General features: G+C 38.2%; 2 protein-coding genes across 2 annotated transcripts; one reads left to right on the forward strand and one right to left on the reverse strand.

Annotated features, from left to right (window-relative positions):
* Positions 1 to 197: 197 nt before the first annotated feature.
* On the reverse strand, positions 198 to 5642 carry LOC117303733 (hydroxyacid oxidase 1-like). Its single transcript, XM_033788033.1, has 8 exons — positions 5495 to 5642; positions 4427 to 4578; positions 2370 to 2637; positions 1917 to 2053; positions 1139 to 1230; positions 822 to 983; positions 644 to 713; positions 198 to 509 (listed from the first exon to the last, which is right to left on the reverse strand). Exons 1-8 carry the CDS (start codon positions 5635 to 5637, stop codon positions 445 to 447), a joined length of 1089 nt encoding a protein of 362 aa, XP_033643924.1. The 5' UTR covers positions 5638 to 5642; the 3' UTR covers positions 198 to 444.
* Positions 5643 to 6907: 1265 nt separating this feature from the next.
* Positions 6908 to 12889, forward strand: LOC117303919 (hydroxyacid oxidase 2-like). The gene is made up of 8 exons (XM_033788378.1): positions 6908 to 7279; positions 9417 to 9568; positions 10096 to 10351; positions 10679 to 10824; positions 11427 to 11518; positions 11688 to 11849; positions 11990 to 12059; positions 12182 to 12889. Exons 1-8 carry the CDS (start codon positions 7101 to 7103, stop codon positions 12244 to 12246), a joined length of 1122 nt encoding a protein of 373 aa, XP_033644269.1. The 5' UTR covers positions 6908 to 7100; the 3' UTR covers positions 12247 to 12889.
* The last annotated feature ends 779 nt before the right edge of the window (positions 12890 to 13668 follow it).

Here is a 13668-nt window from a genome sequence, read left to right on the forward strand (position 1 = left end):
GCCAGCTTTCTAATAATAATATAACAAAAATAGATCGAGAAGACAAGACATAAATGCTGTCAGAGAGAATAGTTTTAGAAAACAAGTTGCAACGTTTACATGATACCCTTATATGATTATATTATATTTTTCTTATATTTTATATGTATTTAAGTCAATATATGACTATCAAATAATTGATAAGAGCGTCATTACAATTTAAACGATCACATACAATTTTTAAAATAAAATTAGCAGAACATGGTACAACAGTATCCACCAATGAAAAATATATACAATAATATTTTTCCTATTTTGCAAGGTCCCATAAAACAAAATGTTCCCGAAATGTACTACAATGTTAAATGATTCATGATACATAAACCAACAAATTGCAAACGAAATTAATATTTTATAACAATAACAATGATTTCCTAGGAGCTTTGGAAAGCACAAAAAATGACGTCACAGATTACTCAACGGGGAAGCCTTCACCAAATCTGGTGTGATTTCAGCAACTGATGAACAACCTGACGATAAAATGGAAATACAAAAAAAATATTTTGTAATGATTTGTTTGAATCATATTTAATTTTAAATGTCCTGTTTTAATGAATGCGTCATCCCTCAACTTTTGTTTAACATAAACTTTATAGATAATTACCAGTCCGCCCCATTGCCAAACTGAACTCGTCTTTCAGGATATCCAGAACCTTTCTTACTCCTGCCTCGCCCTGAAAAAAAATATCAAGAAATAAAACTGAATCCAAGCCCTTACCAGTGTGTACTTTCACCGATTCCCGTTTGAAACTTTGTTTAAAATTAGCGTGTAATTTACTTACATTGTAAGCGAGACCCCAGAGTGCCGGCCTGCCGATGAAGACGGCTCTAGCCCCCATGGCCAATGCTTTGAGTACGTCGGTTCCTTTACGGACTCCACCATCGAGATAAACCTCAATGTTTGAACCTTTTACTGCCTCGACCACCTCCGATAAAGAATCTATCTGTAACGGAAAATATCACATCGACATAACATCGGCGAATTTATTTATGATATTGGATGCTTTTGTATGTATTTTCATATTGAAGAAACGTTCAGACGTGAAACATGAAGTTGGTATCAAATAAAAGTATCAAAATACCAGAAACTTTACTTTACCGTTGCAGCTACGCCATCCAACTGCCGACCTCCGTGATTAGAAACTAAGATACCAGCTACACCGAGGCTTGCCGCCATCTTGGCACTCTCAGCTACAAGAGAAACATGTAATTATCAATCAATACTCATTGTAAATTACTGGTAGTTGTTGACATTTTGAGGATTGGGTTTTCCAAACTAATTTTTAAAGTTATTAGATTTTTCGTGGCGATAAAATTGGTAATTGTTAAAGACCGGTATGCTCGCTTGGTGTATCCCAACATTATTATGCATGAAATAATAAAATTTTGGCTCAATGGTCATTAAAATTTGCAAGAGAATAATAAAAGAAAATAAACCTTGTTGCATTACTTTGTGTGCTGTCAGATGCATAATTATAATAAAAGGCTTCAGCTGAAGTCTTTGGATGTTTAAGTGACCAATATATAGTGTTCAGTGCCTTTAACGCGCAAATAGATTGAGACTTCTCTGATATTCTTTTGGGAGTCCGTTTGGACAACCAACCCTGCAGGAGTTATACGGGCCTCAATTGGTTCTCATTCCCACGAAAATTCAGTGGAATGCTCAATACATGTTTGGTAAAGTCAAGATTGAGATATTCGTATATATAGAGAGTTGAAGAATATTCGGCAATTTTGGCGCGAGTTTTTTTATATATTTTTTTACAGTTGTACCGAGTATTTCTGCCTCGCAGAGTTTGTTGCAACGTACAGTTGAATTGCTCTTTCGGAAGTCCGCTCGTTTAGGCGGGAGTTGTTCACTGTTATTGTTTCCTCACCTGTGAGTATGCCTTTGAGAATGATAGGTAATGACGTCACACCCTGAAGCCATCTGACGTCATTACCGGTAAAAGCAGGGCTCACCATCTCATTGTGATACCAGCGAGATCTCTTGAGGTTAAAAACGTTCGGTAGCCTAAACGAAGAAAACCCAAAACTCTTAAAAGTCTTAGAATTATTTTGAGACAATCGACAATTTAGAGAAATACAGAAACAAGACTTTACTAGCGGTGAAAATTACGTAAGTGCATTAATCTCTACCATAATAAGAACCTGCCTTAAAGTGTTTGGTATACATTGTGTACATGACATGAATCCCTACTCACCGTGAATGAAGATAATATGCATAAACTTTAAGATAATTACCTGATAGAAGTTTCGGCATCATTTGTCGACAAATGTTTTAGAGAAAATTCAAAAGGTGATGTTGTTGTTGTTGTTAATTTACTCACTTCAGTTCTTTGACATCTTTGACATCGGATGAACTGGTAGCTCCTGCCAGACTTACACTAACAAAACGCTGATCAATTGTCACTACTATTGCCTTGAACCGTCCGGACGCATTGGCCCTCTTGACGACATGCTCAGTGATCGATCTGTCCTTTAAGAAATTGAGTTGCATGAAGAGAAGGGCTTTTTCGGGAACTGATGCTGCAACGTCTTCAAGAAGTGTGTTAGCAAACATACTTAGGATCATCACTGTGCCTGCGCTTGCTGCGGCTGTTTAGAAACACGAGAATTTTTTTGTTAGAATGCTTCGTTTTAGACTCAGGGGGAGATTTCTCAAAGATGGTCCTTACTAAGGACTAAGACTTGAATTTATTTCTTTTTGGTTTTCTGTCTTTTAGCATAATTATTCTAAAACGTTTACTTCACGAACGATTTCGGCAAACTACTTGCACACAATGACTTCAACTACGTCCCCAAAATACCCCCTTGCAAAGTTTCAAGACATGTCCAATATTTTACAAGAAAAAAAAGAACTATCCATCTCTTCGGGGGCCATGATGCACAAAGTGGCTCCCTATAGAAGCTAAAGACAAATATTACTAGTTTGCAAGCGAATATGGGTTTTATTAGTTTTTGTTTACCCATACACCGATGTGTGTTACCACTGTATACTCAGTAATGCCCCGAAACATGTGAACAAATATTACAGGCATATTACTCGGGTGGGAATCGAACCCATGACCCTCGCAGTTCTAGAGCATTGTCTCACCAACTAGACTCCAGGTTGTATCTTTATGCACGGACATAACCGCTCCAGATTTTTGGCGATAATATTTTTTTAAACAACTCAATTTTTTAGAATGAATTTTTGTCAACAGGTTAGTTTTATTGTATATATTGGGCCGGATAAATAAAAACTAGCAATTACTTATCAAGTTAAAAAGGTTCAGCATTAGCAAGAAGACTGAAAAGTAAAAGATCAGGCGTGAACATTTTGCTCACTGGATTACCTTTCCATTATAGACATATAAATAAAAACAACATTTTACTAACATACTGTTATTACTTGTATTTTTACAAGCTACTGCATGAGGAGCTTGACATTTTACTTAAACATCAGTGTTGCATGTATGGCTCGGTATCGCGTCAGTATTAAAGGGTTATTTTTTTCCTTGGCCTAATGATCCAACTATAAATGCTACTTATAAATTTGTTGTGTACTTTAATTGCTCTAAAAGAACCAATCTCTGGAGCTCCGGTGTGGAGAGGCTGGCTGTTTCCTCATAGCCACTGCCGCCATCAAAAACTGTGGAAACTGCCCGCCTGCATTTCAGTTAATCGCTATTGATCTGCGAGTCCATGCCTCTATTGTTATACTCCTGAATACCCCGCTATTGTGTTTTTTCTGACCATTTACTAATTAATCCGTTCAAGTAAATGGTGTTTTTCCAGTAAAAGGTTATTTATAGAGATTTGAGCAAATTCTCATGCCTGATCTTAAACTTATCGACATATTGTTAAAGCTGGCCTTTATACGGCCCAGTATCTTGTGAAACTATCAGGTAATAGTAAAATGTCGGTTTTATTTACATCTCAATAAGAAGAGTCCCTCAAGCATTGATTTTACCGATACTAGTTCGACCAATTACTAGCAATATTAAGGCTTACTTTTATTTATAAAGATTTGAGCAACAGACATGTAAAAGCAAATGCTATTTTTTATTTATCTGGCCCATTATCTATGTTGTACTTCAATAAACCAATCGAATGGTTAATCCCCAAATCCAAAGGTAAAACATAAGGATATAGTCCAAAGTTGGACGAGTAACTCGTCCTACGATAAGACTGAAGTCTTTGTGAAATCCACCCCTGCAGATTCAATCTTTCGAAAATGTTTTCTCTCCCCAAAAAGAGAAAGACAACCTTGTCCGTCTGTCTAATTTTATGCTGTGGCCGTCCAAGATTATGAAAAGTACATTATTTAAAACTGACCAATATGTTAATATTAAAACTGACCAATAGGGTTACAGTACTAGTCATACCAGTACCAGTCTTATACCTCTAGCAGTTGCCTTTTCTCCATCTTTATGTATGACCCCATGCAAAGCAGTCGGACTGACCCCTACCGGAAACTCAATGTCATGACCCAGGATGTTCGTTCTGGTCACACGAGTTGATACGTCCCGGAAGTACCGAGGTCGAAAGCGATACCTAAAAACAATTTGAAAGTAATAATTTCTTCTAAAAAGGTTGCCAGCAAAACTGAATTCATTGTTTAGGATTTATATAGGCCATGTTGGCATTTTAATGACCTTTTTTTGATACCATCAGCTCCCCATTGCTCGTCACCACGTAAGTTTGTATGCTAACAATGTATTTTGAGTAAATACAAATAGTGTCAAGTGCCTTATGAAGTTGGGTCCATAAAAGTGAATCTAGCCCACGTGACACTCGTCCAGGTCACTTCTTACCCTACACTTTAGACCTTTCAATTGTTGCTTAAGAAACCGAGCTGGTTGGATGGACAGCCGAATGTTAGTAACAACCACCTGCTCTGGTAAAACACTCAATCTTATTAACAGGTAATCTAGCCAAAAGCTTCAATATTTCCTGCAAACTTTAAATAAAATAAAATACCCCAATGATCGTGTTTTTTTTTTTTTTTTTTTTTTACATATTCAATGGAAATCATTTCTTATCCTGCCACCTCTTGCAAATTTCTGCAAAAACGAATACCTCATTTAGGTAAATTAGATACTATTTTATTTCATAACAAAATTAAAAAGTGGTGGCATAGGCCTACGGAAACATTTCCTTTTCAGTACTATGGTGGATTATGTGATAACACATTGTCACAATCAGTAGCTGACTGAGTTTTTGTGTGTGTGTTTATTTGACTTTCCATAGTTTTCCAACCACGATTAGCAAAACCCAGGCTGTGACGTTGCAATAAAAAGAACCTTACGGTAAAAGTCACTGTTGGGTGTTTTCTGTTCCGTCATTCTGACAAAGTAATCACACAAATGCACACGAATACATTGATTTGAATAAGAATAGCTCGCATCATGTTGACTGAAACTCGTTATCTGTGACAGTTTTATTCGTTGTATTTAGGCGGGATCCCTACCTCAGAAACGCCTGAACATTATCTCGGTTCGTCTGGCCCTCATCGGCCCCATAGCTGTAATAGTCACTCCAGAAAGTCGACACGCCTCGCTTTAAATACGGCTCAAAGTCTCTAACACAGATGGGGTCAAATTCTGCTGCCATTTTGTTGTGGTTCTGTTCTAGCCCTTTCTCTACACGATAAAAATGTTGAGCAGCCAAAGTTGTGAGTGTGAGGTTGCATGCGGCTCATTAAAAAAAAAAATCTTTAAAGTGGGCGCACCAACCGTGTACGTGACTTTTATAATTCTGTATACGACCAGCTAGCCTTGACCCAGGCTCTTTTACGCACTGACCTGCCCCTCCCCGCTCTGAACGAGTCACGAACTGCATAGATAGGCCTACTATACCGGACGGTACATAACAGTACTTGATACCGTGGGATCGAAGCATGGCTTTTCTATGTATCAACGAGGTTACAACGATCCGGTGTCGCATGAAATTATGTCCTCTATGCAATACTATCCGGAGGACATTATAGCATATGCAATATTGTCCGCCGGACGGTTTTGCATATGCAATCGTGTCCGACCGGACGCTGCTGCTGGGAAACTTTAGACTATCTGCCAATCACCAAGAGAGGGCGCTCTTCACCAGGTAATATGTCAACACCTTAGGAATAGGAGGTGCATGAGTGACGGTCACTGACAGCAAATACCCTGTGTTTGGCGTGTTTTTGATTTTGTATTTAGATTTAGCCAAACTGTATTTTGTTTTTCATAACACAATGCCAGCCTAAACCAAACTGTTCTGGAAAAAACTTCAAAAATTCCAAAATGCTGACCTACCAAAAATTGAGAAGAAATCTGAAGTTTAGTTGTATGACAATGTATCTGATTTAATTTTCAAGAGGCTGAGAGACTTCTAATTATTGTTTGAGTATTTTTGAATTTTTACCATTTACCATTGTTTGCTATAGGAGTTGTGCACCCTTACCTGGTAGGTCTGCTGCCCTCTAGTGGCAGAGCTTTCAAAAAGTCTCCCTGCCGCCCGGACACATTTCCATTATGCAGTTGTGTCCGCCCCGTGCAAAACCGTCATTGCAGTAAAGTAAACGCCCTAGGTCGACGGAAAACGTTCTCCAGTGCATGTCATGAATGACATGGGAAATGTTCGGCAGTTGGGTATTCGCTGCAATCATAAAATACCGTGAATATTCATGCTGCATATAATACGTAGATTCAGTGCATGCGCGCTCGCTTACGCGCGCACTGTACATGTACAGTCATGTACATGTCCACCGGACGGTTTTTGCATAGCCCCGGAGCGGACAGTATTGCATGGGGGATAAAGAACATTCATTTGGTTTTTCACCCATTTATACACCGATGTGTGTTAGCACTGTACACTCAGGGGGACTCGAACCAACGACCTTTGTTATTACAGGGCAGTGTCTACCAACTGAAATTGTAACCCTTGAATACTAAATAAATCTCGGAGGAGATGGGCACACAAATGGCGTTATTCGTGACTCTCGAAGTGTGACGGCAAATTAGTTGTCTAAGGGTCAAATTGCACAATGGTGATATTTACACCGCCATGTAGAGCTCCTTCCTGCGTCACTGGTTATGCTGTTGCAGAAGTCAATACTTAACAGTTTACGAAAGATGGCGCAGTCGGAGCTCGTCTGTGTTGCTGATTTTGAGCCGTATTTAAAGCAGGGATTGTCGGCGGTGGAATATGGGTACTACACCGATGGGGCTGATGGGGAACAGACACTTCGAGACAACGTCAAAGCCTTCCTGAGGTATGGGTTTTATTTTCTCATAACTGTTTCAGAGATTTTACCGGTCACCAGACCTTTTTTGCAACATTGGGGTCGACCGTGGGCCAATTTCATAGAACTGCTTTAGCATAAAACTAGCTAAGCAGTTGCACAACAATGCTTACCATAACAAGGTTACCACTCAGACTATATCATGTCACATGTACAACTTGTGACTGGTATCCTGCTCATTTTTGCTAGCTTTCTAATTCTACTTAATTATTTTAGTAATAATAATTTTTACAAAAAATAGATCTAGAAGACAAAAGACAAAAATGCTGACAGAAAGAAAACTTTTAGAAAACAAGTTGCAAGGTTTACATTATACCCTTATCTGATTATATAATATATTTGTTTTTAGATTTTATATGTTTTTAAGTCAATATGATAATACTATTAAATAACTGATAAGAGCGTTACTATAATTTAATCGATTATATTATATACAATTTTAAAAGATTATTAAAAATTAACAGAACATGGAACAACAGTATCACCAATGGAAATTATATACAATAATAGTTTTCCTATTTTGCAAGGCCCCATAAACGAAATAAACCTGAAATGTACTACAATTGATTTGGCGCTATATAAATGTTTTTTATTATTTTTATTATTATTATTACAATGTTAAATGATTCATAATACATCTTTTTGTTAAGCCAACAAATTGCAAACGAAATTAACATTTTATAACAATAACAATGATTTCATATATGAGCTTTGGAAAGCAAAATAAAAATGACGTCACAGACTACTCAACGGGGAAGCGTTGACCAAATCTGGTGTGATTTCAGCAACTGACGAACAACCTGAGGTTAAAAGGGAAAACATAAATATAATTTTTGTAATAAATTGTTTGAATCATTTTTTTGTACTCAATGCGTCGACCTCAACTTCGTTTCAAAATAAAAACTCTATGGGTTATTACCAGTCCGCCCCATTGCCAAACTGAACTCGTCTCTTAGGGTATCCAGAACCTTTCTAACTCCTGCCTCACCCTATTAAAAAAAAAAGTTCCCGAACCCAAAAGATGATGTTGTCATTAATTTACTCACTTCAGCTCTTTGACAGCTTTGACATCGGATGCATGGGTGGCTCTTGACAGCTTTGTACCACTAAAAGGCTGGTCAATTGTCACTGCTATTGCCTTGAACCGTCCACACGCATTGACCCTCTTGACGACATTTTCAGTGATCGATCTGTCCTTCAAGAAACTGAGTTGCATGAAGAGAAGGGTTTCTTCGGGAACTGATGCTGCAACGTCTTCAAGAAGTGTATTTGCAAACATACTTAAGATCATCACTGTGCCAGCGCTTGCTGCAGCTATTGAGAAATACGAAGAAAGAAATTTAGATTGCTTTGTTTGGAGCTGATCAGTTCAGGGGAGATTTCTCAAAGATGGTCCTAACTGAGGGTCATCAACCTTGGCCCAATTTCATATGGATAACTTTCCGTATGGCGCCACCACTTTTTCACTCATTTTTACAAAAAGGGATATATCAATCAGGTAAATTAGATACTATATTATTTTATTTCGAATGAAAAAGTGGTGGCGCCATACGGAAACTTTTCAGGTGCATGACGTCAGCGGTGAGCGGTGAGTGATCGTTCGTTTAGTTCTTGTCAGGAGCTCATCACCCGAGTGAGCACCGCGGGGTAGACCCAGGGAAGCTAATCGAACGCACCCAATGCTTACCCGAATAAGGTTACCACTCAAACTACCATGTCACATGTACAACTTGTGACTGGTACCCTGCTCATTTTTGATAGACTGAAAAATGTCAAGCATTATGTTGTGTTCTATACAAATGTATTATGATACATGGGCAAGTGTTGTTTGTCAATCGTTAGACTTGAGAAGTCCTTATACAGCTGCAGTACGTATCGCCAACTGGCTCATTACTTATGCCTGCCCCGAATATGGTCGCAGGCGTAAGAGGGGTAGTACAAGTCTATTGTTAAGTAGGTTGTACGACAGACGGATAATAATATGATATCGTGTAGAACTGCTGGTTTGGAGTCTATAAAGTACAAGTACAAACGAGATATTATATTGCGGGAACCACCTGCTCTTTGCTTTGCTAGGAATTAATTGTGTGTTTTTACTGTATGATAGGTATCGGCTCAGACCACGATGCTTGCGTGACGTATCCCACCGTGTGACCCGAACGAGCATCCTGGGTCATGCCATTGAGTTTCCGGTAGGGGTCAGTCCGACTTCCAGCCATGGGGTCATACATAAAGATGGAGAAAAGGCAACTGCTAGAGGTACGAAAAAGAGCAATGAAATGCGTAGTAAATTTTGGACTTTAGAGACGCAAGGTGGCAGCAGACTTACATTACTTTTGGCTTTGTGCGCGTGCTCAGAACAATGGAAATTTACCTGGTAAATCTGCTGCCACCTAGCGTTGCAATGTCTTCAAATAAAATATTGGAAATTGTTTAGCATGTCAAAAGGAATTAGCTGAAAAGTTCACCCACTTATATTTATTTACTTCTCGTTTCAGTTGTCTCTCTTGCTATACAGAGGTCAAAAGGCCTTAGTGGCAACCCACTGCACGAGCGCAAACTGTTGAAATAGGTGCAAGTTTACTTCTCTGTCGCTGGTTCTAGACTGCATGCTCACTCTCTACCAATGCGAACACACTATAAGTCAATAAATACACAACACTTTGAACACCAGTAAACGAGTGAACAAACATACATCCCTATATATATAGCTTCACAAAAATACGAACCTGGAACTTCGAGCAGTTGGCTTATTTTTGATACTTGTACCATAATTTTCCACACAGCCGCAGCCAGCACTGGTACCGTGATGATCTTAAGTATGTTCGCCAATACATCCATTGAAGACGTGGCAGCATCAGTTCCACAAGAAACCCTTCTCTTCATGCAACTCAACATCTTAGTTGACAGAAAGATGACCGAGAACATTATCAAGCGAGTCATTGCGTCCGGCCGGTACAGGGCACTAGTAGTGACCGTGGACCAGCCCTGCACCGGTAAAATACAAAGTAGGAAAAAAAAAACACTACCTGCACATCTATCGTAAGTTCTACCCTTTTTTGTCAAAGCTAAATTTTAAAACTTAAGCCCGGTTCATACTTCTGGCATCTGCGAAACGAATTTTCGCAGCGAATGTTTTTGGGGTGTTCAAAACAGAGGAGCACGTGAGAACTACTCGTTTCTCAAAAAACTTCTTTATGATTTTATACTATAATAATTATATCAATAACTCTCCATTGTCGTCAACAAGTAAGTTGTTGTCCTGACAATTATTTTGAGTAATTACAAAAAATAGTGTTCAGTGCCTTTAACGACTCAGAAATGAGAAGGAAAACTCATGGGTACTGAAATAATTGTTTTGGAAAATAGGTTGCCGCAGCTAGTTAGTCCCGGTGAATCGAGCCGGTCAGTTTTGATTAAGTGGAACATGTTCGACCCTGCATGTACCTGGGCTGACATCAAATGGCTTCAGGGTGTGACGTCATTGCCTATCATTCTCAAAGGCATACTCACAGGTGAGAGACAATGGGTTCGTTCACACGAGTAGCTTATTTCACTGTAGCTAACTTTTTGACCGTGTGAACATAAAAATAGTTTAACTTCGCTGCTAAATTACATTGAAAAACTCACGCAAAAACGAGCAGACTTCCGAAAGAGCATCTCAGCTAAATTTTGTAACAATCTCTGCGAGGCAGAAATACTCGGGACAAAATTTATATCAAATAAAACTCGCGCCAAATTGCCCGAATATTCTGTTCTTCAAATTTCTATACGAATGGCTCAATCTTTGCTTAACCAATCATTTCTTGAGTATGCCAATGAAGTTCTTGAGAATTTGAGATAGCTAAAAGAACATTCGATGAACACTTCATTAATACATGATGTCTCAAAAGCATTATTTTGTTTTCGAGTCAAATGGCGATTCCGAATTTAAGACAATAGTGGAGCTACATTACTATTGAACATTAGGTGTTAGCAGAAATGCAAGGTAAATTTCCATAGATGCTAAACATGCGCATTAATTCTGATGCAACTGATTTGCCTGGCTAGTCTGCTGCCCCATAGTTTCCCAAAAAGTCTTTTGTTCTAATGTAATAAGTTTTCGTTTTTCTTGTAGCTGAGTGTGCCAAGATGGCGGCAAGCCTCGGTGTTGCTGGTATCTTAGTTTCCAATCACGGCGGACGGCAGTTGGATGGCGTAGCTGCAACGGTAAAGTAATGTTTCTGGTATAACTATCACTTGTCGGATCTGCTTTTATAATTGCTACATGTTAAAATATGAAAATACAGACTAATGTTGCATTCAATGATCGTATTCAGAAATAAACTTAAGCACCTAGATCGTTGATACGTTGTTATTGTGGTATTCTTCATTACAGATAGATTCATTATCAGAGGTGGTCGAGGCAGTAAAAGGTTCAAACATTGAGGTTTATCTCGATGGTGGAGTCCGTAAAGGAACCGACGTACTCAAAGCATTGGCCATGGGGGCTAGAGCCGTCTTCATCGGTAGGCCGGCACTCTGGGGTCTCGCTTACAATGTAAGTAATATTACGGTCATTTTAAACAAAGTTTCAAATGGGAATCGTTAAAAGTACGCACTGAAAGGGATGTGGTGCAGTTTCCATATTTCATTCAATACATTTTTAATTAATGCTCTTTTGTTTATTTTTTATTTCAGGGCGAGGCAGGAGTAAAAAATGTTCTGGATATTCTGAAAGACGAGTTCAGCTTGGCAATGGCACTGACTGGTAAAAATCCATTAACGTTTAATCCCGCGAAGTTAATTTGAACATTGAAACAACAATGATATAAACAGAATAATGACTATATAAACAAATTATATTTTTGTCTTTCCATTAATTATCGTCAGGTTGTTCGTCAGTTGCTGAAATCACACCAGGTTTGGTCAAGGCTTCCCCGTTGAGTAATCTATGACGTCATTTTTCATTCACCAAACATTATTTATCAATTTTGTTTGGACTAAACAAACACATTATGCATAATATACTCTAAATTTGCAAATTGCTTTCTAAAACGCAGTTCTTTGTGAAATTCCTTTTTTTCCTTCTTAATCTTCTGTCTTTTTGATGTTTTTATTACGGGATGTTTTGATTTTGGGAAGTTTATCAATATTCAAATTTCTGTAGTTGTAGTTTTAGTCATAGTTTTCCTGGATGGGCCACCAATGGTTGGGATGGCCTTGTTCTTGTGGTTAAATTATTTCAGATTGAGGGTTGCAAAGACAAATTGACTCTAGATTCGTTGGTTCAAATCCTGCGCTATAGTTTACTTTATGACAAGTCGTTAGCACTGCATGTTACAAACACACATTCTGCCGTTCATGCTGCAGTCACAGCGCGATTATACATGCATGCAACGGTCGTAGGATAGTAGCGCGTGTCAGCTCTAACCACACACACATTGGGCTCAAGGATGAGTTTACCGTCCCCGTAACTACACTGCGCTTAACAATTACTGACTTGATTTAAAGATTAGCTTTATAGTCATTTTTTTCTTTGTTCAACCCAAAATCTTAAAAGAATGCCCAGTCAGTTTCCCTTATGGTTTTATTATTATGTAAATTATTTTGTAAATTTATTTTATTTTGGAAAATAAATGAGATAACAGACAAAACAAAAAAATTAATTTTGATATCATAAAGTCTTTGTCTGTATTATTGGTTTGCGGTAAACACCGTGATCTACTTGCCAGGTAGAGTTTATATTTTAGAGGACTGTCCTGCAATATTCTACTACCGTGGAGTAGATTGTTCGGATTTTTCGGGAGACTTCTCATGTCTGAAGAAATGTACTACCTTGCCTTGTCTTTCTGAATAATAATAAAATTGTAACTTAAGTACGTGTACATCTTCTCCTAATAAAACAAATTGTGTTGTTGTTCACTCGATCTGTGAAATGAATGTAGATATGTTTAGACGTTTTTATGAGCAGTTCTGTTTTATCATCATTGAGTTTTAATTCATTATTGGTCATCCATAACTTTATATCAGAAACACATTGCTCAACACGTTTGCGTTCAGATTGCTCATCAGAGCAGGATCTCAAATGAAAACTAGGAACTTTTATATAAAAAGTGCACACATGTCTTATGCTTTATTATAATTAGTTGGGCTGAGCCAATTAACCATTGAACCAACTTATTTAAGGGGCCAATTTCATAAAGCTGTTTAGCAATTTCTCTGCTAAGCACGGTCTCAACAATGAAATCTTAATGTAATTTTGATTGGTAACCTATTTCTGTTAAGCAATACTTTTCTGTGCTTATCAAGTTTTGTGCTTACATAGTACATGCTCTTTAGTAGACTCCCACCCCCCCCCCCCCCGCCTGCCTCCCAGT

The sequence above is a fragment of the Asterias rubens genome, chromosome 20 (genome assembly GCF_902459465.1).
Source record: "Asterias rubens chromosome 20, eAstRub1.3, whole genome shotgun sequence".
Classification (NCBI taxonomy): domain Eukaryota; kingdom Metazoa; phylum Echinodermata; class Asteroidea; order Forcipulatida; family Asteriidae; genus Asterias; species Asterias rubens.